At 44.4% G+C, this 26,893-nt stretch overlaps 1 protein-coding gene across 1 annotated transcript in view; it reads left to right on the top strand.

Annotated features, from left to right (window-relative positions):
- naalad2 (N-acetylated alpha-linked acidic dipeptidase 2) overlaps window positions 1–26,893 on the top strand; it is a 166,857-nt gene that overhangs the window by 70,155 nt on the left and 69,809 nt on the right. Inside the window, exons 9-12 of the mRNA XM_059646558.1 lie at window positions 8,619–8,704; window positions 12,023–12,142; window positions 14,892–14,974; window positions 21,150–21,213. Coding sequence (XP_059502541.1) covers window positions 8,619–8,704; window positions 12,023–12,142; window positions 14,892–14,974; window positions 21,150–21,213 — 353 coding nt within the window. The remainder of the gene's footprint in view (window positions 1–8,618; window positions 8,705–12,022; window positions 12,143–14,891; window positions 14,975–21,149; window positions 21,214–26,893) is intronic.

The raw sequence follows: 26,893 nt of genomic DNA, 5'->3' as shown, positions 1-26,893 counted from the left end.
TTTCAAGGGCAACTGAAGCAATAGTTGCTGGCCCAGCCAATAACATGTACTTCTAAGAGCTAAGCTACCTGTGTTATGCAGTTTTTGTAGTTATGCAGGCTACAGCTTTTCCTTCAGCTGTGGTATTTTCTCCGTTAGAACAGAGAGTTTTGCACCAATATCAAGCTTAAAATCAACTGTTTGCCCGTTGGCATTCACAAGTGCCATTAAATTTGATTCAGTAGAATCTCTGATTTCTGATGGAATGATTCTGTTATCCTTTCCAATGTCGATTGCACAACTCTATGAGTTCTTTGCATGTGTAAACCCTGTCACATTTTACTGCTCTGAAACTGCATCCTACTTCTACGCACATTCTCAATGTACTCTGTAGTTTTACGGGTGTAAAACCTTGACTGGACTGCGTTCAGTGCCATGATATTGTTCTTTAGATAAGGAGATCAAAACTGTTCACAGCCTTCTAAGTCTGGTCTAACAAGTGCCTTGAATAGCATTAACAAGTCTTTTTCATTTTTTAATGTCCATTCCCTGTGAAATAAAGGCTAAATTTCCATTTACCTTCCCTAATCCCTGCTGAATTTGGAGGCTAGCACTTTTGTGAGCTAGCATGACTATACCAAATCCATCTGTGCCACAGCTTTCGTTATTTAAATAATATTGAGTTCCTCTGGTCTACCTGCCAAACTGCATAACCTGACATTTCCCCTCTTTATCTTCCATTTGTCACATTTTGGCCCAGTTGTTTAACCTACACAGACTCTTTGTGTCTTCCTCACCACTTGCTGTTTCACCTATTTTTGTGTCATCTTTGAACTTGGCTATAGTGCATTCACTTTCCTTATCACAGTCCATTAACATGTAGAAACATTGAAATTAGGAGCCGGAGTAGGCTGTTCAGCCCTTCAAGCCTGGTCCGCTGTACAACATGATCATGACTGATTATCCAATTCAGCTGTTCTTACTTTTACCCTATACCCATTGATCCCTTTAGCCCTAAGCACTATAACTGATGGCAACAAAGCATTCAATATTTTAGTCTCAACTGCTTTCTGTGGCAAAGAATTTTACTGGCTCACCGCTGTCCAGTTGGAGATTCCAGTCCTAAATAGCCAACCTCATATCCTTAGAATGTGACCCATGTTCTGAACTCCCCAGTCATTGGGAACATCCTTCTTATGTTTACCCTGTCTATTCCTATTAGAATTTTATAACTTCAAAAAGATTCCCATCCCTCACCTTCTGCCATTCTTCTAAATGCTAATAAGTGTAGTCCTAGCCAATCCAGTCTGTTTTCATAATATTAGTCTTGCCATCCCAGGAATCAATCTTTTAATCCTTGCACTCTCTTGACGGCTAGAACATTCATCCTCAGTGAGGAGACCAAAACTACATGCAGTACTTAAAATGTGGCCTCACAGCACCCTGTACAATTTCAACGGGACACTCCTAATCCAGTTCTCAAATTGTTTCACTATAAAACTCACTTACCCTTCTTCATTGCCTGCTGCACCTGCACGCTTACTTTTAGCAACTGGCGTACAAAGCCATCCAGGTCTTGTTGGACTTCCCTTTTCCTAATCTATCAACATTCAGTAGATAACTTCTCATTTATTCACATTATACTTCATCTATCATGCATTTGCCTGCTCACTCAACTTGACCAAATCACACAAAAGCATTTCTGCAACCTCCTCACAATTTACCCTCCCACCCAGTTGTGTTTCTTCTGAAAATTTGAAGATACCATATTTAGTCCCCTCATCTTGGTCATTTATAAATGTGATTCCTGTGGTACCCCACTAGTCTCTGGATGTCACTCAGAAAATGAACTGTTTATTCATATTCTTTGTTTCCTGCCTGCCTAATACACTGCTCCCAATCCCATGCACTTTAATTTTAATTCCTTGCGTGGAGTCTTAAAAAAAACCTTCTGGAATTCCAAGTAAACTACATCCACTGGCTAAGATAACAAAGTGTGGAGCTGGATGAACACAACAGGCCAAGCAGCACCTGCCTAACATGTTCTTCCTCTCACCTATCCCCTCCTCCCACCTCAAGCCGCACCTCCATTTCCTACCTGCTAACCTCATCCAGCCCCCTTGACCTGTCCGTCCTCCCCGGACTGACCTATCCCATGGCTACCTCCACCCCACCCCCATACACTCCTCTCCACCTATATTCTCCTCTATCCATTTTCAGTCCGTCTTCCCCTCTCTCCCTATTTATTTCAGAATCCTCTCCCCATCCCCCTTTTCTGATGAAGGGTCAAGGCCCGAAACATCAGCTTTTGTGCTCCTAAAATGTTGCTTGACCTGCTGTGTTCATCCAGCTCTACACTTTGTTATCTCCAATTGTTCATTTCTGTTTGGCACCAAATTAAAATGGAAAGGTGGTCTGACCATGACTCACAAGGGGAATTAGGAAGAGTACAGATTGAAGAAAGGGACATATGTGTTAACCAAACAAGACCACAGACCTGAGGAATAGGAGCTGTTTGAATTTCAGCAAAGGAGAGTAATTTGATTGATTATGTTCGGGAAAATAGAATGAGAGTGAATTTGTGGAGAACGTAAAAACTGCTCGTAAAAGCTTCTATAGGTATCTGAAGAAAAAAAAGGATTAATGAAGACGAATGGTCTTCCTTTACAGTCAGATTATAATGGGGAACAAAGAGATGGCAGACCAGTCAAACACACATATTTGGCTTTGTCTTCACAAAAAGGTGACACAAATAACGTCCCAAAAATATCAGGGAACACAAAGCCTAGGAAGAGGGAGGAACTCAATGAAATCAGTATTAGTAGAGAAACGGTGTTGGGGAAATCAACGGATTTAAAATCCAATAAATTCCCAGCATCCAATAATCTACATCCCAGAGTGCCTAAGGAAATGGCCCTAGAAATAATAGAGGATTCTACAGATTCTGGAATGTAACCTTGCTATTTGAAAACGGAGGCAGAGAGAAATTATAGGCTAGTCAGCCTCACATCAGTAGTAAAGAAACTGCTGATGTGCTTTATAAAATGTTTAATAATAGGGCACTTGGAAAACAGTGACTGGAACATGTATTTCCAGAAGGGAAATCATACTTAACACATCTATATGAATGCTTTGAGGGTAGAGCTATTAAAGTTGAAAAGGGAGAGCCAGTAGATGTATCAGTGATAATGGGAACTGCAGATGCTGGAGAATCCAAGATAACAAAGTGTGGAGCTAGATGAACACAGCAGGCCAAGCAGCATCTCAGTAGCACAAAAGCTGACGTTTCGGGCCTAGACCCTTCATCAGAGAGATCGTCAGCTTTTGTACTCCTGAGATGCTGCTTGGCCTGCTGTGTTCATCTAGCTCCACACTTTGTTATCTTGGATTCTCCAGCACCTGCAGTTCCCATTATCACTGATACATCCACTGGCTCTCCCTTTTCAACTTTAATAGCTCTACCCTCAAAGCATTCATATAGATGTGTTAAGTATGATTTCCCTTCTGGAAATACATGTTCCAGTCACTGTTTTCCAAGTGCTCTATTATTAAACATTTTATAAAGCACATCAGTTTCTTTACTACTGATGTGAGGCTGACCAGCCTATAATTTCTCTCTGCCTCCGTTTTCAAATAGCAAGGTTACATTCCAGAATCTGTAGAATCCTCTATTATTTCTAGGGCCATTTCCTTAGGCACTCTGGGATGTAGATTATTGGATGCTGGGAATTTATTGGATTTTAAATCCGTTGATTTCCCCAACATCGTTTCTCTACTAATGCTGATTTCATTGAGTTCCTCCCTCTTCCTAGACTTTGTGTTCCCTGATATTTTTGGGACGTTATTTGTGTCACCTTTTTGTGAAGACAGAGCCAAATATGTGTGTTTGACTGGTCTGCCATCTCTTTGTTCCCCATTATAATCTGACTGTAAAGGAAGACCATTCGTCTTCATTAATCCTTTTTTTTCTTCAGATACCTATAGAAGCTTTTACGAGCAGTTTTTACGTTCTCCACAAATTCACTCTCATTCTATTTTCCCGAACATAATCAATCAAATTACTCTCCTTTGCTGAAATTCAAACAGCTCCTATTCCTCAGGTCTGTGGTCTTGTTTGGTTAACACATATGTCCCTTTCTTCAGTCTGTACTCTTCCTAATTCCCCTTGTGAGTCATGATCAGACCACCTTTCCATTTTAATTTGGTGCCAAACAGAAATGAACAATTGGAGATAACAAAGTGAAGAGCTGGATGAACACAGCAGGTCAAGCAACATTTTAGGAGCACAAAAGCTGATGTTTCGGGCCTTGACCCTTCATCAGAAAAGGGGGATGGGGAGAGGATTCTGAAATAAATAGGGAGAGAGGGGAAGGCGGACCGAAAATGGATAGAGGAGAATATAGGTGGAGAGGAGTGATTGGGGGTGGGGTGGAGGTAGGGAGAGGATAGGTCAGTCCGGGGAGGACGGACAGGTGAAGGGGGCTGGATGAGGTTAGCAGGTAGGAAATGGAGGTGCGGCTTGAGGTGGGAGGAGGGGATAGGGGAGAGGAAGAACAGGTTAGGCAGGCAGGGATGAGCTGCGCTGGTTTTGGGTTGCAGCGGAGTGAGGGGAGATTTTGAAGCTGGTGAGATCCACGTTGATACCATTGGGCTGCAGGGTTCCCAAGCAGAATATGAGTCGCTGTTCCTGCAACCTACGGATGGCATCATTATGGCACTGCAGGAGGCCCAGGATGGACATGTCGTCTAAGGAATGGGAGGGGGAGTTGAAATGGTTTGCGACTGGTAGGAGCGGTTGTTTATTGCGAACTGTGCATAGGTGTTCTATCTCGGATTCTCCAGCATGTGCAGTTCCCATTATCTCTGATAGAAATGAGCAATTGTTGAGTTTCTCCAATGCAAATGTTTGCAATTCCTATCCATCATCATTCCTCTTAGGTAATATTCCCCAATGGTATATTGTAAATAATTGTGGGCCCAGCACAGATTCCAGTGGTAATCCACTTGTTAAAGGTTGCCATCCTGAAAATGCCCTCCTATCCAAATTCTCTGTCTCCCATAGTTGGCCAACCCTCTATCTGTGTTAGTATGCTATGGTCAACACAACAGGCCTTTTCTTGTTAAGTAGCCTTATGTGCAGTATATTATTGAGTGCCTTTTGGAAATCTAAATATATTACAAAAATTGGTTTACTTTTATTTGACTTCCTTCATACCTCCTCAATGAAATTGAATAAATTTGTCAGGCATAATTTACTCTTCATGAAGCCATGCTGACACCTCTTGATTATATTGTGTATTTCGAAATGCCCCGCAATTACATCCTTTATAATAAACACATTTTCCAAACAACAATTATTCAACAAAGTGGCATATATTTGCCTGCTTTTGTTTCCTTCCCCATTTTTTAATAGGGACTTACTTTGGCAGTTTTCCAATCCTCTGGGAGTTTTCCAGAATTTAAGGATTCTTTGAATATTACTATCAGTGCATGTACTGTCTCTGTAACTGCATTTTTTTCATATGTGTCCCTTCAGGTTTGGAGGATTTATTGACTTTTAGCTTCATTAGGTGCCCTCATACATTATTACTGAACAAGTGCTGCTTGATAGCACTGTTGATGACCCCTTCCATCATTTTTCTGATAATCAAGGTTGGGGAGTAATTGTCTCGGTTGAATTTTTCTTGCTTTTTGTGTACAACATAGCTGGTGTCAAGGCTGGACCAATTGAAAGCAAGGTATAATTTTCCATGCACAAAGTGGAATTGCCAAGATGATACCCACACAGTGTGAGGCTATTAGAACCGCTAGGAAGATTTCTAGCATTTTCTAGGCATGAATCAGGAAAGTGGACAAAGCGTATCAACAGAAGAAGAGGAAGATTTACCATCATTATAAGGAACTCCACATGCATGCAGAGATCACTGGCTTTGAGCATCAAGTGATGTTTTTGCTTCCCAACATCACAGCCAGGCAGCAGTTAAAGGATCACAGGTGTTTAGGAAAATAAAAATTGTCTACTGATGGCAAGTGATATATCATGTTATTGGGATTGTTGACAAGAAGCAGGAATACAACTCCACTTTTCTCATGGCTGTAAAGACTTCATCTTTCTATTTTATTGTTTGATTGTTGACTGAACTGATTAAAGGGCTGTTTTACAAAAAATCACTGAAACAGAATTTGCTGCACTTTTATAAGGCAAGCTTCTGAAACCTATTGTGTGTCATCTTTTCCACTGTTGCTTTGCAAAAGGAGATGGCACAGCTCTGGGATACATGTTCAAACTGAGATTTGGCTAGCAAACAAAAGCTGATTTAGCTGATTGGACAGTTGTAACCAGTTGTGGATGCCAAAGGCCTGATGACAACCATCTGAAGTGATTGAAGGAGCAGCGCTCTGAACAATTGTGATTCAAATCAGCCTGTTGAATTATAACCTGGTGTTGTGTGACTTCTGACTTGTTCATCCCAATCCAACACCAGCACCTCCACATCATGTCTTGGGAACATGTTACAATCATATGAAAGAGATTAGAACTGCATACTTAGAAACACTCAGGTTATTAGGAAAAGTAAGCGTAGTTTTGTCATACAGAAATCATGCTTATTCAGCTTATTAGAGTTATCTGAAGTAGTAATGTGTTATGTGGGTAAAGGGGAACCTTGTGGCACATTATATTTGGATTTCTGGAGGGCATTGGTAAGGTGCCTTGACAAATGTGATTGTGGAAATAAAAGCCCATGGTATGTGGGGTGTGGACCATGGATAGAAGGTTATCCAGCTGGCAGAAAATGGAGAATATGCATAAATGGACCTGATTACCAGGATACGATCAATAGAGTTTCACAGGGTTCTGTACTGGGCCCTCCATGTTTTATCATTTACATTAATAACTTAGATGAAGAGATGAAAATATGGTGGCTATTGTGAAGAAGACACCAGGAAGTTGCAAATGAATATAAATTGGGCAGAAATATGGCAGGTGGAGTATAATATGGGAGAATATGAAATTGTTCACTTCAGCAAGAAGAATGAAAAAGCAGACTGTTACTTAAACAGAAGCCAATTGCAGAATTCCAAGGCAAGAGTTGTTTGTTGCATGAGTCTCAAAGGTAATAATGCAAGTACAGCTACAATCCTTTGTTATGAGATGAATTGAACTCGACAAGTCAGTATGTTATACTTCAGTTATACAGTGTGTTGGTGAGACTACATCTCACACATAAGTGAGTATATTTAAGTAAGGATATAAAGGCATTGGAGATGGTTCAGAGGGGTTTGCTATATTGATACTTGGGATGATACCTGAATCTCTCTCATGAGGATAGGTTGGATAGGCTATCTTGTTTCCACTAGAGTATACAAGGTGTGACATGATAGAAGTGTCTAAGATCCTGAAAGGTATTGACAAGAAAAACATGGAATGACTGGCTCCTTTTCTGGGTGCGTCCAGAACTAGGGAACGGGTTTAAAATTTGATGTGGTCTTTCCAGACACAGATTAGAGATTTTTATTCCTCTCAGAGGGCTTTGCAACTTTTAAACCCTTCACCTCAGAAGTCAGTGGAAGCAGACCCTAGAGTCATAGACTTATGCAACACAGAAACAGACCCTTCAGTGCAACTCCTCTGCATTGACCAGATATCCTAAACTGACCAAGTGTCACTTGCTAGCATTTGGCCCATATCCATCTAAAACCTTCCTATTTATGTGTACATCCAGATGTCTTTAACATGTTACAATTGTACCAGCCTCCACCACTTCCTCTGGCACCTCATTCCATACATGTAATACCCTATACATGAAAAAGTTGCTCGTAGGTCTGTTTTAAATCATTCCCCTCCTATTTTAAATCTTGTGCCCTCTAGTTTTGGACTCCTTCACTCTGGGGAAAAGGCTTTGACAATTCACTTTATCCATGCCCCTCATGATTTTATAAACCTCTATAAGGCCACCCCTTAGCGCCTAGTACTCCAGGGGAAAAAAAAATTCCCCATCTTAATTTGCATCCCCCTATAGCTTAAACCTTCCAATCCTGGCAACATCCTTGTAAATCTTTTCTGATCCATTCCAACTTTAATGACATCTTCCTGATAGTATGGAGACCAGAACTGAATGCAATATTCTAAAAGTGGCCTGACCAATGTCCAATACAGCTGTAACATGATGTCCCAACTACTATACTGAATGAATTTTTTAAAAAATACAGATGTTAGACAGGGGAGTCAAGATATAATTTAAACACAAACAATCAGCCATGATCTAAATTCATACCCTTGCCATGACAAAGGCCAACCACTCCATGACATTGCCCATCTGAAGTTTCAGCTCAACTGTTGCTTAAATCTTCATCCATGCTTTTTGATACATCCGGACTCAACTATTCAAAGCTGCTTAGATTGAACTTTTATATCTCAACCTCCAATACTTGAAATTATCTGAAACACTGTTGCCAAAATCTTATTCAAATCCTTTTTAACCCCCTCACTCCTGTTCTTGTTAATCTGCGTTCTCCCCAAGGGTTGAACTTTCCATTGTGTGCAAGAATGTAAAATGGGATAATGTGAATATTAACTTCGGTACTTGAATGACTATTTTTTTCTACTGGAACACTAAGAGGTTTATTTTAAATTTTAGCAAAGTCAGAATGCATGTTTACACGAGAAATGAGGTTAGACGAATTTACAACGTGATTGGCAAGATTCGAGGAGCGGTAGAACCAGGTGAAAACATTTCTGTATATTTCTGTAGTGCTGGGATTCTTTAGCCTTTCAAAATATTGTATATATTTTGGGAATATTGCATGTAATTGTAGCCATGGTTTTTTAAATAATTTTTAACAAATTATACAGTGGAGAAGCTCTGACATTGTATCAAATGCAGAGAGTATTATTTACCATTTGACTTGGAAGTGCATGCCATTGATCATGAAAGCTTCAAAAATAAAAATTGTTTCCACTTCTAACATGAACATATAGCTGCCTTATGGATTCGTAACAAGTCACTTACCTTATATTCAATAAAAAAAGAAAAAAGTGAGGTTGGATGATAAAGGTAAAAGGACAGTTTTTTCCCCTGATAATAAACTGTGAAGCTGGATGAACACAGCAGGCCAAGCAGCATCTCAGGAGCACAAAAGCTGACGTTTCGGGCCTAGACCCTTCATCAGAGAGGGGGTTCGGGTCAGGGTTCTGGAATAAATAAGGAGAGAGGGGGAGGCGGACCGAAGATGGAGAGAAAAGAAGATAGGTGGAGAGGAGCGTATAGGTGGGGAGGTAGGGAGGAGATAGGTCAGTCCAGGGAAGATGGACAGGTCAAGGAGTTGGGGTGAGGTTAGTAGGTAGGAAATGGAGGTGGGAGGATGGGATGGGTGAGAGGAAGAACAGGTTAGGCAGGCAGGGATGAGCTGGGCTGGTTTTGGGATGCAGTGGGGAGAGGGGACGAGCTGGGCTGGTTTTGGGATGCAGTGGGGAAAGGGGAGATTTTGAAGCTTGTGAAGTCCACATTGATACCATTGGGCTGCAGGGTTCCCAAGTGGAATATGAGTTGCTGTTCCTGCAACCTTCGGGTGGCATCATTGTGGCACTGCAGGAGGCCCATGATGGACATGTCATCTAAAGAATGGGAGGGGGAGTTGAAATGGTTTGCGACTGGGAGGTGCAGTAGTTTATTGCGAACCGAGCAGAGGTGTTCTGCAAAGTGGTCCCCAAGCCTCTGCTTGGTTTCCCCAATGTAGAGGTAGCCACACCGGGTACAATGGATACAGTATACCACATTGGCAGATGTGCAGGTGAACCTCTGCTTAATATGGAAAGTCATCTTGGGGCCTGGGATGGGGTGAGGGAGGAGGTGCGGGGGCAAGTGTAGCACTTCCTCCCATCATCTCCAACACCATTCATGACCTCATCACCTCAGGGGACCTCCCACCCACAGCCTCCAAACTTATTATTTCCCAACGCCGCACGGCCCGTTTCGATCTCCTTCCCAAAATCCACAAACCTGCCTGCCCTGGTCGACCCATTGTCTCAGCCTGTTCCTGTCTTACCGAACTCATCTCCACCTATCTGGACTACATTTTCTCTGCTTTGGTCCAGCAACTCCCTACCTACATCCGTGACACCACCCACGCCCTCCACCTCCTCCAGAACTTCCACTTCCCCGGCTCCCAACACCTCAATTTCACCACGGACGTCCAGTCCCTATACAGCTGTATTCCGCATGCAGATGGCCTCAAGGCCCTCTGCTTCTTCCTGTCCCGCAGGCCCGACCTGTCCCCCTCCACTGACACCCTCTTCCACCTAGCCGAACTCGTCCTCACCCTCAACAACTTCTCTTTTGATTCCTCCCACTTCCTACAGACAAAGTGGGTGGCCAAGGGTACCCGCATGGGCCCCAGCTATGCCTGCCTCTTTGTAGGTTACGTGGAACAGTCCCTCTTCCGCACCTACACAGGCCCCAAACCCCACCTCTTCCTCCGGTACATTGATGACTGTATCGGCGCCGCCTCTTGCTCCCCAGTTCATCGAACAGTTCATCCACTTCACCAACACCTTCCACCCCAAACTCAAGTTCACCTGGGCCATCTCCAACACATGCCTCACCTTCCTGGACCTCTCAGTCTCCATCTCAGGCAACCAGATAGAAACTGATGTCCATTTTAAGCCCACCGACTCCCACAGCTACCTAGAATACACCTCCTCCCACCCACCCTCCTGCAAAAATTCCATCCCCTATTCCCAATTCCTCCGCCTCCGCCGCATCTGCTCCCAGGATGAGGCATTCCACTCCCGCACATCCCAGATGTCCAAGTTCTTCAAGGACCGCAACTTTCCCCCCACAGTGGTCGAGAACGCCCTTGACCGCATCTCCCGCAATACATCCCTCACACCCTTCCCCCGCCACAACCGCCAAAGAGGATCCCCCTCGTTCTCACACATCACCCCACCAACCTCCGGATACAACGCATCATCCTCCGACACTTCCGCCATCTACAATCCGACCCCACCACCCAAGACATTTTTCCATCCCCACCTTGTCTGCCTTCCGGAGAGACCACTCTCTCCGTGACTCCCTTGTTCGCTCCACACTCCCCTCCAACCCCACCATACCCGGCACCTTCCCCTGCAACCCTACACTTGCCCCCACACCTCTTCCCTCACCCCTATCCCAGGCCCCAAGATGACTTTCCATATTAAGCAGAGGTTCACCTACACATCTGCCAATGTGGTATACTGTATCCATTGTACCCGGTGTGGCTACCTCTACACTGGGGAAACCAAGTGGAGGCTTGGGGACCGCTTTGCAGGACACCTCCGCTCGGTTCGCAATAAACAACTGCACCTCCCAGTCGTGAACCATTTCAACTCCCCCTCCCATTCTTTAGATGACATGTTCATCATGGGCCTCCTGCAGTGCCACAATGATGCCACCCGAAGGTTGCAGGGACAGCAACTCATATTCCGCTTGGGAACCCTGCAGCCCAATGGTATCAATGTGGACTTCACCAGCTTCAAAATCTCCCCTTCCCCCACCGCATCCCAAAACCAGCCCAGTTCGTCCCCTCCCCCCACTGCATCACACAACCAGCCCAGCTCTTCCCCTCCCCCCACTGCATCCCAAAACCAGCCCAGCCTGTCTTTGCCTCCCTAACCTGTTCTTCCTCTCACCCATCCCTTCCTCCCACCCCAAGCCGCACCTCCATTTCCTACCTACCACCTCATCCCGCCTCCTTGACCTGTCCATCTTCCCTGGACTGACCTATCCCCTCCCTACCTCCCCACCTATACTCTCCTCTCCACCTATCTTCTTTTCTCTCCATCTTCGGTCCGCCTCCCCCTCTCTCCCTATTTATTCCAGAACCCTCACCCTATCCCCCTCTCTGATGAAGGGTCTCGGCCCGAAACATCAGCTTTTGTGCTCCTGAGATGCTGCTTGGCCTGCTGTGTTCATCCAGCTTCACACTTTATTATCTTGGATTCTCAGCATCTGCAGTTCCCATTATCTCTGATACAGTTTTTTCCCCTGTTTCTTTACTGTTACAGATCGGTACGTCATTCTTGGAGGGCATCGTGATGCCTGGGGATTTGGTGCTATTGATCCAGTGTCTGGAGCTGTTGTTGTCCATGAAGCTGTGAGAAGTTTTACAAAACTGATGGAGGAAAGTAAATGTCTCTGAATGTAGTGCAAGCAATGGCACCATTTTGCTGCGTAGATGAGTTTACCTCTTTCATAATTTCAAAGATTGAGAAATACAATTGATGGAATCTCACACTAAATACAATATCTTTCTTTAATATTTTGAACAGAACAGTTTCAATTAAAATGCAGTTAATCAATTAGTCAATCTTAGATGACCATAAGTCACTTAGGCGTGATCTTTGATTGAAATTTTTGTGTTTGGTTTAATGGAAATCTTCCCATTGATACAAGTCTCTCTTCTTAGAATACATCTTCTGCGTTCCTTCTTGCCCAGTCATATGAGACTTTTTCTAGGGTTTACATACAAAATGCAGTGTTTGAAAGAGCTTGTGCAACACCCTCTTCTCGTTGTAAATTGGCTAGCTCTCAGCGTGATCAAACATTGGATGTACTGTGTCCTTGCATGTTGTCTTCCATTAATTTATCTTTAAAGGACATCTTCCTGTTTGACTCTGATTATTTGTCTGGCTTCAACCAGTTTTCTGAGATTAACTTACATTTCAATGTAAGTTGTCCTGTTTACTACCATTGTGATACTGTTAATTTGGTGGCAATGTTATTAGCAAGTATCGCAACCATACATTTTCTGTCTAACAAATAGTACTCTGAACTCTTAGCCAACCAGATTGCCTCTTCTTAGTACTATAATTGGCCTTTTTTCTCCTGAAATTTTCCCCGCTCTTGAAATTTACCAAACTTTCCTGAAGTACAGTTCCACAGGCATGGGCAGATCTCAGGCACAATATCCAAGTGACAACTTAAATAGAAGGCCAACCTCTGTAAACTATTCAACATGGAAAATATCACTGTTCAGATTATTCTTGGTTGTACTAAGGTGTGCACAACCAGCTCTCTGATGAAGGGTCTAGGCCCGAAACGTCAGCTTTTGTGCTCCTGAGATGCTGCTTGGCCTGCTGTGTTCATCCAGCTCCACACTTTGTTGTCTTGGATTCTCCAGCATCTGCAGTTCCCATTATCACTACTATCAGGATTGTTGTTGAATAATCATTCATATTTACTAACTCAAATTTTCATGTTGCAGCCCAAGTGTGCTGATTCTCAAGACCCACTACTCCCAAAATCTCCGCAGAAGTAAATGCACACAAAACCCACAATTTACCTACCTGATACAATCAGGTTAACGGAAGACACAAACCATGTTCCTGTACTTTACACTTAGACCGTTGGAAAAAGGAACAGGAGTAAGCTGTTCAGCCCATGGAGCCTGCTCCCCCATTCAATAGGATAATCGCTGATCCAAACAAACCACTGTTCACTAGAAATAAGTTTCACCACCGGTAAACAAAACTAACAACATATAACTCTAATCCCCTTTAAAATCTGTACATACAAATAAATGTACTAAAAAACACGGATGTTATTTGTAGAGAAGAATTTACTGAGGGATCACAACTCAATAGCACCAGTCCATCGGCTTTGATGAGATGTTTGAAGACCTCAGGCCTCTGGTCTCCTTCCTTCCAATTTCTTTCAGTTCTTTTCGGGCGACACAAGAGAGAAATACTAACTGCTCCAGGCATGAATTACTTTGCTACAGAAAAATAGACAGACCCTCCTTCTTTCCCACCTGAAGATCTTTTGCCTCTGTATAATTCTCACGCACTAGCTGTCCAGCTGCCCAGAAAACAGAACTGTTGTTAGGTTGATGACTTCTGGCATACACAACTGGTTGCAATTCCACAAACCAAACAATCATCTGTTCCTGGCTGAATCTCATTCTGCACTCATACACAGGCACACACAAACACGTAGACAGACAGACCGACACACACACACATACTCTGGTGCTTGGCATTTTCTCACCTCTCCTATTGTTTGCAAAGCATCCGGATAAACACAACACCCAATGAGTTCAGTAACTTGATTTTAAAAGTGCAGCAATTCTTTTTTCAGCCCTTGGTTTAAGACTGACCTTCCCCATTTTGGTCCACAGTCAGACAAAAGAAAATAAAAAGAATTGGTCTTTACACGCCGGTGATGTGATCAGCATTCCAGCCAACATCTTAAACAGCCACTAACATCAACGATGCAGAGAACAACAACATTCTATGTTATCAGTCAATAAGATGCACAACATCTCACCACACCTCCTTCAGGAACATCTTTCAAATTTGTCTCAAATCCATTCAAATTCTATCATGTGGAGAAAGACAGCAGATAAGTGGAAATGTCACCCTTCTAAGTTCCCCTGCAAGCCACACACCATCATGACTCAAAATTATCATATCTTCACCATCAAAAGTCAAGATCCTACAGCGGCTTGTCCAAACAGCACTGTAAGTTTCCCTATAACACCTGGACTATAATAGTTTAAAGAGGGAATTGTCACCGCCATCTCAAGGACAAATGAAAATTGATAATAAATCTTGGTCTTGAAAGTGAAACTCTCAAATGATAATTGACTGTTTGTTTCCTTTTTGACCTACTGAGTTTCTTCAGCACTCTGTTTGCTTCACATTTCCAGCATCAGCAGTATTTTATCTGTGTAACTGTATAAATGTTCACCTTTGTAGTAACAAAGCAATACTTAGATCTTTGTCTTATGTAGTATGTTATTACTGTATATCTTCAGGGTTAAATACCAAAATCAGTTTGTTATTACAACTGCCGGTAAGTGTGAGTTGATTGGCAAAAAAACAAAATACCTTTAAAGGCAAACATTTTGCATTGTTGTTATTTGATTCTATGTAGGCTGGAGGCCGAGAAGAACCATAATATTTGCCAGCTGGGATGCAGAAGAATTTGGATTACTGGGTTCCACAGAGTGGGCAGAGGTAAGTTGTTTGAAATTCTAGAGTAACATGTCTATTGCTTGTAGATTTCAGTCTCTAAGCAATGAGAAGCAATGTGCATAATTCTCTCAACACTAACTTCTACTGTAATTTCACTCTTTTTAATTATTTAGTTTGCAACTTTTCATCTCAGCAATACCATAGTGTCAGATTTTAAGCTACTTTGGGATTTGAAACACAACATAGTTATCTGCCTAGATAACAAAGTGTGGAGCTGGATGAACACAGCAGGCCAAGCAGCATCTCAGGTGCTCAAAAGCTGATGTTTCGGGCCGAGACCCTTCATCAGAGAGGAGGATGGGGAGAGGGAACTGGAATAAATAGGGAGGGAGGGGGAGGCGGACCGAAGATGGAGAGAAAAGAAGATAGGTAGAGAGGAGAGTATAGGTGGGGAGGTAGGGAGGGGATAGGTCAGTCCAGGGAAGATGGACAGGTCAAGGAGGTGGGATGAGGTGGTAGTTAGAAAGTGTAGGTGCGGCTTGAGGTAGGAGGAAGGGATGGGTGAGAGGAAGAACAGGTTAGGGAAGCAGAGACAGGCTGGGCTGGTTTTGGGATGCAGTGGGGGGAGGGGACGAACTGGGCTGGTTTTTGGATGCAGTGGGAGAAGGGGAGATTTTGAAGCTTGTGAAGTCCACGTTGATACCATTGGGCTGCAGGGTTCCCAAGTGGAATATGAGTTGCTGTTCCTGCAACCTTCGGGTGGAATCGTTGTGGCACTGCAGGAGTCCCATGATGGACATGTCATCTGAGGAATGGGAGGAGGAGTTGAAATGGTTTGCGACTGGGAGGTGCAGTTGTTTGTTCTGAACCGAGCGGAGGTGTTCTGCAAAGCGGTCCTCAAGCCTCCGCTTGGTTTCCCCAATGATGAGCAAGCCACACCAGGTGCATTGGATACAATATACCACATTGGCAGATGTGCAGGTGAACCTCTGCTTAATATGGAAAGTCATCCTGGGGCCTGGGATGGGGGTGAGGGAGGAGGTGTGGGGGCAAGTGTAGCACTTCCTGCGGTTGCAGGGGAAGGTGCCGGGTGTGGTGGAGTTGGAGGGGAGTGTGTAGCGGACAAGGGAGTCGCGGAGAGAGTGGTCTCTCCGAAAGGCAGACAAGGGTGGGGATGGAAAAATGTCTTAGGTGGTGGGGTCGGATTGTAGATGGTGGAAGTGTCAGAGGATGATAAGTTGTATTCGGAGGTTGGTGGGGTGGTATGTGAGGACGAGGGGGATCCTCTGGGGGCGGTTGTGGCGGGGGCAGGATGTGAGGGATGTGTTGTGGGAAATGCGTGAGACGCAGTCAAGGGTGTTCTCGACCATTGCGGGGGGAAAGTTGCGGTCCTGGAAGAACGTGGACATCTGGGATGTGCGGGAGTGGAATGCCTCATCCTGGGAGCAGATGCGGCGGAGGCAGAGGAATTGGGAATAGGGGATGGAATTTTTGCAGGAGGGTAGGTGGAAGGAGGTGTATTCTAGCTAGCTGTGGGAGTCAGTGGGCTTAAAATGGACATCAGTTTCTAGCTGGTTACCTGAGATGGAGACTGAGAGGTCCAGGAAGGTGAGGGATGTGTTGGAGATGGCCCAGGTGAACTTGAGGTTGGGGTGGAAGGTGTTGGTAAAGTGGATGAACTGTTCGAGCTCCTCTGGGGAGCAAGAGGCAGCGCCGATACAGTCATCAATGTACCGGAGGAAGAGGTGGGGTTTGGGGCCTGTGTAGGTGTGGAAGAGGGACTGTTCCACATAACCTACAAAGAAGCAGGCATAGCTTGGGCCCATGCGGGTACCCTTGGCCACCCACTTTGTCTGTAGGAAGTGGGAGGAATCAAAAGAGAAGTTGTTGAGGGTGAAGACGAGTTCGGCTAGGCGGATGAGGGTGTTGGTGGAGGGGGATTGGTCGGGCCTGCGGGACATGAAGAAGCGGAGGGCCTTGAGGCCATCTGCATGAGGAATACAGGTGTATAGGGACTAGACGTCCATGGTGAAAATGAGGTGTTGGGAGCCGGGGAATTGGAAGTTCTGGAGGACGTGGAGGGCGTGGTGGTGTCACGGACGTAGGTAGGGAGTTCCTGGACCAAAGGGGAGAAAATGAGGTCCAGATAGGTGGAGATGAGTTCGGTGGGGCAGGAGCAGGCTGAGACGATGGGTCGACCAGGGCAGGCAGGTTTGTGGATTTTGGGAAGGAGATCGAAACGGGCCGTGCGGGGTTGGGGAACAATGAGGTTGGAGGCCGTGGGTGGGAGGTCCCCTGAGGTGATGAGGTCATGGATGGTGTTGGAGATGATGGTTTGGTGCTCGGGGGTGGGGTCATGAACAAGGGGGCGGTAGGAGGAGGTATGAGAGAGTTGGCGTTTGGCTTCGGCGATGTAGAGGTCAGTGCGCCATACTTCCACTGCGCCACCCTTGTCTGCGGGTTTGGTGCTGAGGTTGGGGTTGGAGCAGAGGGAGCGGAGGTCTGCCCGTTCTGCAGGGGAGAGATTGGAGTAGGTGAGAGGGGTGGAGAGGTTGAGGCGGTTGATGTCTCAATGGCAGTTGGAGATGAAAAGTTCAAGGGAGGGTAGGAGGCCTCGGGGTGGTGTCCAGGAGGAGGACTTGTGTTGGAGTAGGGTGAAGGGGTCAGTGGAGGGAGGGTTAGGCTCCTGGTTAAAGAAGTAAGCGTGGAGGCGATGGTGGCGGAAAAACTGCTCGATGTCCAAACGTGATACAGAATTGGCTGGCCAACAGAAGACAGTGAGTGGTAGTAGAAGGAAAATATTCTGCCTGGAAGTCAGTGGTGAGTGGGGTTCCACAAGGCTCTGTCCTTGGGCCTCTACTGTTTGTAATTTTTATTAATGACTTGGATGAGGGGATTGAAGGATGGGTCAGCAAGTTTGCAGACGACACAAAGGTCGGCGGTGTCGTTGACAGTGTAGAGGGCTGTTGTAGGCTGCAGCGGGACATTGACAGGATGCAGAGATGGGCTGAGAGGTGGCAGATGGAGTTCAACCTGGATAAATGCGAGGTGATGCATTTTGGAAGGTCGAATTTGAAAGCTGAGTACAGGATTAAGGATAGGATTCTTGGCAGTGTGGAGGAACAGAGGGAAATTGGTGTGCAGATACATAGATCCCTTAAAATGGCCACCCAAGTGGACAGGGTTGTTAAGAAAGCATATGGTGTTTTGGCTTTCATTAACAGGGGGATTGAGTTTAAGAGTCGTGAGATCTTGTTGCAGCTCTATAAAACTTTGGTTAGACTGCACTTGGAATACTGTGTCCAGTTCTGGTCGCCCTATTATAGGAAAGATGTGGATACTTTGGAGAGGGTTCAGAGGAGGTTTACCAGGATGCTGCCTGGACTGGAGGGCTTATCATATGAAGAGAGGTTGACTGAGCTCGGTCTCTCTTCATTGGAGAAAAGGAGGAGGAGAGGGGACCTAATTGAGGTATACAAGATAATGAGAGGCATAGATAGAGTTGATAGCCAGAGACTATTTCCCAGGGCAGAAATGGCTAGCACGAGGGGTCATAGTTTTAAGCTGGTCGGTGGAAAGTATAGAGAGGATGTCAGAGGCGGGTTCTTTACACAGAGAGTTGTGACAGCATGGAATGCGTTGCCAGCAGCAGTTGTGGAAGCAAGGTCATTGGGGTCATTTAAGAGACTGCTGGACATGCATATGGTCACAGAAATTTGAGGGTGCATACATGAGGATTAATGGTCGGCACAACATTGTGGGCTGAAGGGCCTGTTCTGTGCTGTACTGTTCTATGTTCTATGTTCTATATGACTGGTATTCGTTGATGTGAGGATGGAGGGGGACAAAGGTGAGCTCCTTGCTTCGGACTGACCGTTCGTCCTCAGTCAGTGGGAGGTCTGGGGTAATGGTCAAGATTCGGCAGGGCTCAGTGTGGCTGTCTGCTCTGGGGTTGCTGGCTGTGGAGGCTGTGCACGGGGTTCCGGCGGCGTCGGCTGTGGGCGGGGTTCCGTCAGCATTGGCTGTGGACGGGGTTCCGTTGGCGGCGTTGCCTGTGGGCGGGGTTCCGTCAGTGGCGTCGGCTGCGGGTGGGGTTCTGTCGGCTGTGGGCGGAGCGGAGTGGGTGGCAGCAGCAGCGGTGAGGGTGATTTGTATGGAGTTGGTTCTGGAAGTGGAGGCGGTGACTGCAGCAGCGGTCGCGTACGCGGCCGCGGAAGTGACGTCATCGGTCGGGCCACCGGCCATGTCCTCATGGTCAATGGCGGCGGATACATGGTGGGGGAGGGACAAGGACATGCTCAGGTTTGGGAGGTGCAGGAATCCTCTAGTTGGTGGCAGGAGCCAGTGAGTTTGTTGTACTTAGGATTTTTGGAGTCCAGTAAAGCTGAGTAGAACTGGGTGTACAGTCTGTGGATCCTGCAGAGGTTAAAAAACAGCAGAGGTCCTTTGCAGGTCTGGGAGAGGGAGGCTATGAGCTGGGGCAGGCTGGATTGCAGTGCCTGGAGGTGCCGGTGCATGCCAGGAGGATCCCCCTCGTCCTCACTTACCACCCCACCAACCTCCGGATACAACGTATCATCCTCCGACACTTCCGCCATCTACAATCCGACCCCACCACCAAAGCCATTTTTCCACCCCCACCCTTGTCTGCCTTCCGGAGAGACCGCTCTCTCCACGACTCCCTTGTCCGCTTCACACTCCCCTCCAACCCCACCACACCCGGGACCTTCCCCTGCAACCGCAGGAAGTGCTACACTTGCCCCCACACCTCCTCCCTCACCCCCATCCCAGGCCACTGGAGGACCTTCCATATCAAACAGATGTTCACCTGCACATCTGCCAATGTGGTATATTGTATCCATTGCACCTGGTGTGGCTTCCTCTACATTGGGGAAACCAAGCGGAGGCTTGAGGACCGCTTTGCAGAACACCTCCGCTCGGTTCGCAACAAACAACTGCACCTCCCAGTCGCAAACCATTTCAAATCCCCCTCCCATTCCTCAGACGACATGTCCATCATGGGCCTCCTGCAGTGCCACAATGTTGCCAGCCGCAGGTTGCAGGAACAGCAACTGATATTCCGCTTGGGAACCCTGCAGCCCAATGGTATCAACGTGGACTTCACAAGCTTCAAAATCTCCCCTTCCCCTACTACATCCCAAAACCAGCCCAGTTCTTCCCTTCCCCCGACTGCATCACAAAACCAGCCCAGCTCGTCCCCTCCCCCCACTGCATCCCAAAACCAGCCCAGCCTGTCTCTGCTTCCCTAACTTGTTCTTCCTCTCACCCATCCCTTCCTCCCACCTCAAGCCACACCTCCATTTCCTACCTACCACCTCATCCCGCCTCCTTGACCTGTCCATCTTCCCTGGACTGACCTATCCCCTCCCTACCTCCCCACCTGTACTCTCCACTCTACCTATGTTCTTTTCTCTCCATCTTCGGTCCGCCTCCCCCTCTCTCCCTATTTATTCCAGTTCCCTCTCCCCATCCTCCTCTCTGATGAAGGGTCTCGGCCCGAAACATCAGCTTTTGTGCTCCTGAGATGCTGCTTGGCCTGCTGTGTTCATCCAGCTCCACAGTTTGTTGTCTTGGATTCTCCAGCATCTGCAGTTCCCATTATCATAGTTATCTGCCTAACCAGTTAGCTCAGCTTTCATACCCACATGGTTAACTTTATTTGAGTTAAAAATACTAGTTGTGAATCCACTCTTCTCCTCTTAAAACTAGATGGAGAATTCAAATTTGCTGATCCTCGAACAAATTCAACAATTTACAGTGAAATGGGGAAATAGGTTAATGATAGTTTGCAAAGAAACCTTGGTTAAAATAAAATGCTATGTTCTGATAATTTCCAGAAAGAAGGTGAGGGTTTAGTTGGGATCCAGGGTACTGCCTACTTAGCTAGTAGCTAGAAATTTTCTCTTTCCTTTTAAGAAAATATGGGAAATGATTCATATTAGCAACTGTTTTTTGAATTGTTCTGAATTTATTCGGATTTAAATAAGAAACTCCCATTTATATGCACCGTTCACTACCTCTTGTGTCCAAAAATGCAGTACAATCAATTAAGTACTTCAAGTGTAGTAGCTCGTAATATGAGGCACTAATTTTAAACATCCCAATGATTGAGGCAAGACCAACATACGTATAGATATATTGAATAAAGGGATCTAAGTTACCGTTGGTTTCAATAATGTTTTGCTATTTTTACAAGGACAATACAAAACTACTACAGGAGCGGGGAGTGGCATATATCAATGCAGATTCGGCCATAGAAGGTACAGTAAATGAAAACAACTGAAATTAGAAAATTCTGGTAGTTTGTAACAGATTTGTGAATTTTTTTCTAATTTTTTGAAATCAGTTTGTGAAGTATGCAGCTGCATACACAATTTATTTATTGTATCCATCAGTGAATCACATGCCACATTGTTACTAATGGTTTATTGATAATAGTGTATGAAATCCTAACCACAAACCAACAGTTTGGTTGTTGTGCTGGAACCCCAGAAGCTTGAAAATCCCTGCAAGAAAGCAGAATGTAACATTCAAAAGCTTGACAACCATCGCAAAGCTATATCTGAACAATTCGCTGCTTCTTGTTTTATTTATTACTATCAAATACTTTAATTTTGTTTTTATTTTTATTTAATGGAGAGTACCAAACACCACACATGTGCACATTAGTGCTGAAATACTTGTGCTGGTAGCTATTTTTGCAGGAGATCTGTCGTGGTATGGCAACCATGTATGCCTCTGACTAGGTGACTGTATTTTTGCTTGTATCAAGCATGATATCAATCATCTGACCTACAATTTAGCTTTGAAGCATAACTGATTTGTAATAGTCTGCATTCAATGATAATAATGTATTTACAATAATTGTTACAAGGGACAAAACCAAAATTGCAGCCCTAGTGTTTCTCGTGCCTTTGATAGCTGTGTAATGCCGACCTCATTTATACTTGGCCTCTTGTGAAATATCCAGTGGGTGGAATTCACTTCCCTCAGAAGGTTATGAAGAATCAACTTTTATTATCTTGTCAGAATCTACAGCAGAGAAAAATTGAGAAGCATACATGATCCAATTCTATTGCATGAAACCTGACAGCAGAAATGGCAATGTTCTATTCCCAGGTGATTAAAAGGCTGTGACTAGAAATTGATCAAATCAGAAGCCATAAACAACAGTTGGTACAATAGAGTATTAAACAACTAGCAGATTATATCTCTGTACACTGACTGCTCAGAGGGGCATTAAAAGTAGTGAAATGTCATGTTAGTTTATTCTAATATTTCACAGTTTCTGATGTCTATGCCTGCATTATCCTTTTCCATTGTAAAGACTATTTAAAAAGTAGTCACTGAGGACTGTGCCACATTTTCTTCATCTGCACACTTATTAACTTTATGGTCCCTAATGGGGGGCCTACTCTTTTCTGAGCTCCTTTGCTCTTCATATGTTTAAAAAAGATTTTCCTTTATTTTACCCACCATGCACTCTCAGCTTTTCTAAATTATTTTCTAATTTCCATCCTACACTTTTTATACTGTAAGGACTCTGCCATATTTAACCCCCAGAATTTGCTATGAACTGCTCTTTTTTACTTAATGCTAACCTTCAAGTCCTTTGACATCCAATGTTCTTCAGTCATTATCAAACTTTTTGTATTTACGACAACGTATTTGCCTTGTACTCTTGCTATTTCCTCCTTGAATGCCTCCCATTGTTCTGACAGAGTTTCAGCTGTAAGTTGCTCCTAGCCCACTTGAGGCAAATCAAGTTTTATCAGTGTAAAGTTCACTTCTTCCCAGTTTAGAACTTTTATTTGTGGCTCACCCTTATCCTTTTCCATAACTATTCAAAATCTGAGTAATGGTTACTATTTCCAAAAAAACTTCCTAACTGACAAGTCTTCCACCTGCCTGAATTCATTTCCAAATACAAAGTCTAGAACTGCCACTCCCTTTTTAGGCTTTCTAAATACTGGCCAAAAAACAATGCTGTCCTTGATGGAATTTAAATGTTTTGATCCCTACCTACCTTGCACACTAAAAATTTCCCTGTTAATATTTTCTAGTTAAAGTCCTGTGCCAATATTGTCATATTATTCTTACATTTCTCTTAAATGTGATTGCATATTTGATCCACTATCTCCCTGACTTTTTGGGAGTATACCATACATACCCAAAAATGAGTTTGCCTCCTTTGTGGTTTTTGCTTCTATATGTCAGGTCACATTTGATGATCCTTCCAAGATATAACTGATTTCTTGATCAGTTTTGCAAACCCTTTCCTCTTCCATTCCCCTCCCTATTTCATCTGAATAGTCTATAACCAGGAAAACTAAGTTGTCAATCCTACCATCTTTCAGTAAGTTTTGACATAGCTATGATGTCCTAATCCCATGTACCATTCTGTGTCCTCTATGCCTGTTCTAAAGAAGGATTACTGAACTTTGAAATATAAACTGTTTTTTCTCCACAGATGCTGCCTATTGAGTTTCTGCAGCAATTTCTATATTTGTTTCTTTCCCTCAGCACATCTGTCTTATTCTTCAGATTCCTTGAAATTGAATATATTTCATTTAGCCTTGTTAAACCCACTTCTTACTTTCTCTGACTTCCACACTCTTTTACTAGTGTTTTAACTTCTGGCAGCCTTGCATTTGTGGTATGCTAGTTTTCACCTTATGGCCAGCGATGCTATATTTTTGTGATAATGGGAACTGCAGATGCTGGAGAATCCAAGATAATAAAGTGTGAAGCTGGATGAACACAGCAGGCCAAGCAGCATCTCAGGAGCACAAAAGCTGACGTTTCGGGCCTTCGGGCCTCTGATGAAGGGTCTAGGCCCAAAACGTCAGCTTTTGTGCTCCTGAGATGCTGCTTGGCTTGCTGTGTTCATCCAGCTTCACACTTTATTATCATGGTATATTTTTGCCTAGTTTTGTTCAGACGTATGACTGTGGTATGCTGCACTTGCTGCAGATGATGGTAATTAGCTGAGAACGTGAAGAAATCAGAAGCTTTTTGTTAAACTCTGCAGCCAGTTGTCCTTTACTCATAGGGCCATAGACTGTACTGCATGGTAGCATACCTTTCGCTCCAACTCGTCCATACTGACCAGATATCCAGCACTTGGCCCATATTCCCCTTAAACCCTTCCTATTCATGCACTCATCCAGATGCCTTTTAAATGTTGTTATTGTACTAGCCTCCACCACTTCCTCTGGCAGCTCATTCCATACACACACCACTTTCTGTATGAAAGAAATTGCCCCTTGGATCCCTTTTAAATCTTTCCCTTTTCACTTTAATACCCAAGCTCCTCTGGTTTTGGACTTTTCCACCCCAGGAAAAAGACTTTGGCTAATCCGCCGATCAATGCCGCTCATGATTTTGTAAACCTCCATAAGGTCACCCTTCAGCCTCTGACACTCCAGGGAAAATAACCACAGCCTATTTGACCTCTTCCTACTGCTCAAACACTCCAATCCTGGCAACATCCTTGGAAATCTTTTCTAAACCCTTTCAAGGTTCACAGCATCCTTCCTAAAGCAGGAATACCAGAACTGAATGCAGTATTCCAAAAGTGGTCTAACCGATGTCCTGTATAGCCACAACATGACCTCCCAACTCCTATCCTCAGTGCAGTGACCAATGAAGGCAAACATACCAAACACCTCCTTCGTTATCCTGTATACCAGGGTCTCCACTTTCAATGAACTATGATCCTACACTCCAAGGTCTCTCTGATCAGCAAGATTTCCCAGGACCTTAACCATTAAGGATAAGACCTGCCTTCATTTGCCTTTCCAAAATGCAGCACTTCACATTTATGTAAATTAACCTTCTTCTGCCACTCCTCGGCCCATTGGCCCATCTGATCAAAGTTCCATTGTATTGTAAGGTGACCTTTTTCCCTGTCCACTGCACCTCCAATTTTGGTGTCGTCTGCAAAATTACTAACCATACTTTTTTGTTCACATCCAAATCATTTACTTAAATGATGAAAAGCAGTGAGTACAGCACCAGTCTTTGTGGCACACCACTGGTTGCTGGCCCCCAGTCTGAAAAGCAACTCTCCACCACTACCCACGTCTTCTATCCTTGAGCCGGTCCTATATCCAAATGACTAATTCTCCCTGTATTCCATGTCATCTAACCTTGCTACACAGTCTACCATGAGGAACCTTGTCAAACACCTTACTGAAGTCCACATAGATCACGTCCACATTCTGCCTTCATCAATACTCTTCATTTCCTGTTCAAAAAACCCAATCAGGTTAGTGAGACATGATTTTCCATGCACAAAACCATGTTGAGTATCCCTAATCAGTCCCTGCCTTTCCAAATACAGGTCAATCCTGTCCCTTAGGATCCCTTCCAACAACATGCCACCACTGATGTCAGGTTCACTGGTCTATAGTTCCCTGGCTTTTCCTTACCACTTTTCTTAAATAATAGCACCACATTGGCCAACCTCCACTCTTCCAGCACCTTACCAGTGGCCTTCGATGAGGCAAATATCTTAGCAAGGGGGCCACCAATTACTTCCACAGCTTTCCACAGAGCTCTAGGGTACACTGATCCCTTTCTGGGGATTTATCCATCTTTATGCACTTTAAGAATTCCAGCACCATATCCTCAGTAATATGGACACTTTAAGACGTCGCTATTTATTTCCAAATTCTCTATCTTCAATATCCTTCTCCACAGTAAACACGGATGTGAAATATTCATTTAGTATCTCCCTCATCTCCTGCGGTTCCACACATAGGCAGCCTTGCTGACTTTTAAGGGGCCCTATTCTCTCCCTAGTTATTCTTTTGTCCTTAATGTAGTTGTGGAATTCCTTTGGATTCTGATGTCCTGACTTCTCCCTTAAGTATATTTCTACTGCCTTTATACTCTTCTAGAATTCGCTCAATCCCTGCTGTCTATACCTGCCTTACGCTTTCTTCTTTTTCTTGACCAGAACTTCAATTTCACTAATCATCTAGAATTCCTACACTGACCAGCCTTGCCCTTCACCCTAACAGGAACATACTGTCTCTGGACTCTCATTATCTCATTTTTGAAGACTTCCCATTTTCCAGCCATTCCTTTATCCATGAATATCAGCCCCCAATCAACTTTTGAACATTCTTGCCTCATACCATCAAAATTGGCTTTCCTCCATTTTAGAACTTTAACTGTTAGACCTGGTTCTATCTTTTTCTATCACTATTTTAAAACTAATACAGTTATGATCACTGGTCCCAAAGTGCTCCTCTACTGATACCTCAGTCACCTGCCTTGCCTTATGTTCCAAGAGTAAGTCAAGTTTTGCGCCTTCTACTAGAAGATGCGTCCATACATTGAATTAGAAAACCTTTTTGTACACACTTAAATTCCTCTCTGTCCAAGCCCCTAACACTGTGGCAGTCCCCGTCTATGTTTGGAAAGTTAAAATCTTCTATTATTCTTACAGATAGATGAGATCTCCTTACAGATTTGTTTATCAGTTTCCCACTGCCAGTTTGAGATGGGGTCATCTATAGTACAATCCTAGCTAGGTGATCATCCCTTTGTTATTTCTCAGTTCCACTCAAATAACGCCCTTGAACGTACTCCCAGGAATATCCTCCCTAAGTACAGCTGTAATGTTACAAAAAAGTCACACCTCCTCCTTTCTTGCCCCCCCCCCTTCTATCCTTCCTATATCATCTATACACTGGAACGTTAAGCTGCCAATCCTGTCCATCCCTGAGCCACATCTGTATAATCACTCTGACATCCAGTCCTGTGTTCCCCATCATTGCCCTGAGTTCATCTACCTTACTTATTAGACCTCTTGTATTGTAATAAATGCAGTTTAATTTATCAGTCCTACCTCATTCTCTGCCTTGTTTCTGCCTGCCATGACAATTTCTGTTTGACTTACTCCTTTTCCCAACTGCACCAGTCTCAGTT

The sequence above is a fragment of the Stegostoma tigrinum genome, chromosome 6 (genome assembly GCF_030684315.1).
Source record: "Stegostoma tigrinum isolate sSteTig4 chromosome 6, sSteTig4.hap1, whole genome shotgun sequence".
Classification (NCBI taxonomy): domain Eukaryota; kingdom Metazoa; phylum Chordata; class Chondrichthyes; order Orectolobiformes; family Stegostomatidae; genus Stegostoma; species Stegostoma tigrinum.
This window is presented reverse-complemented; position numbering and strand designations above follow the sequence as displayed.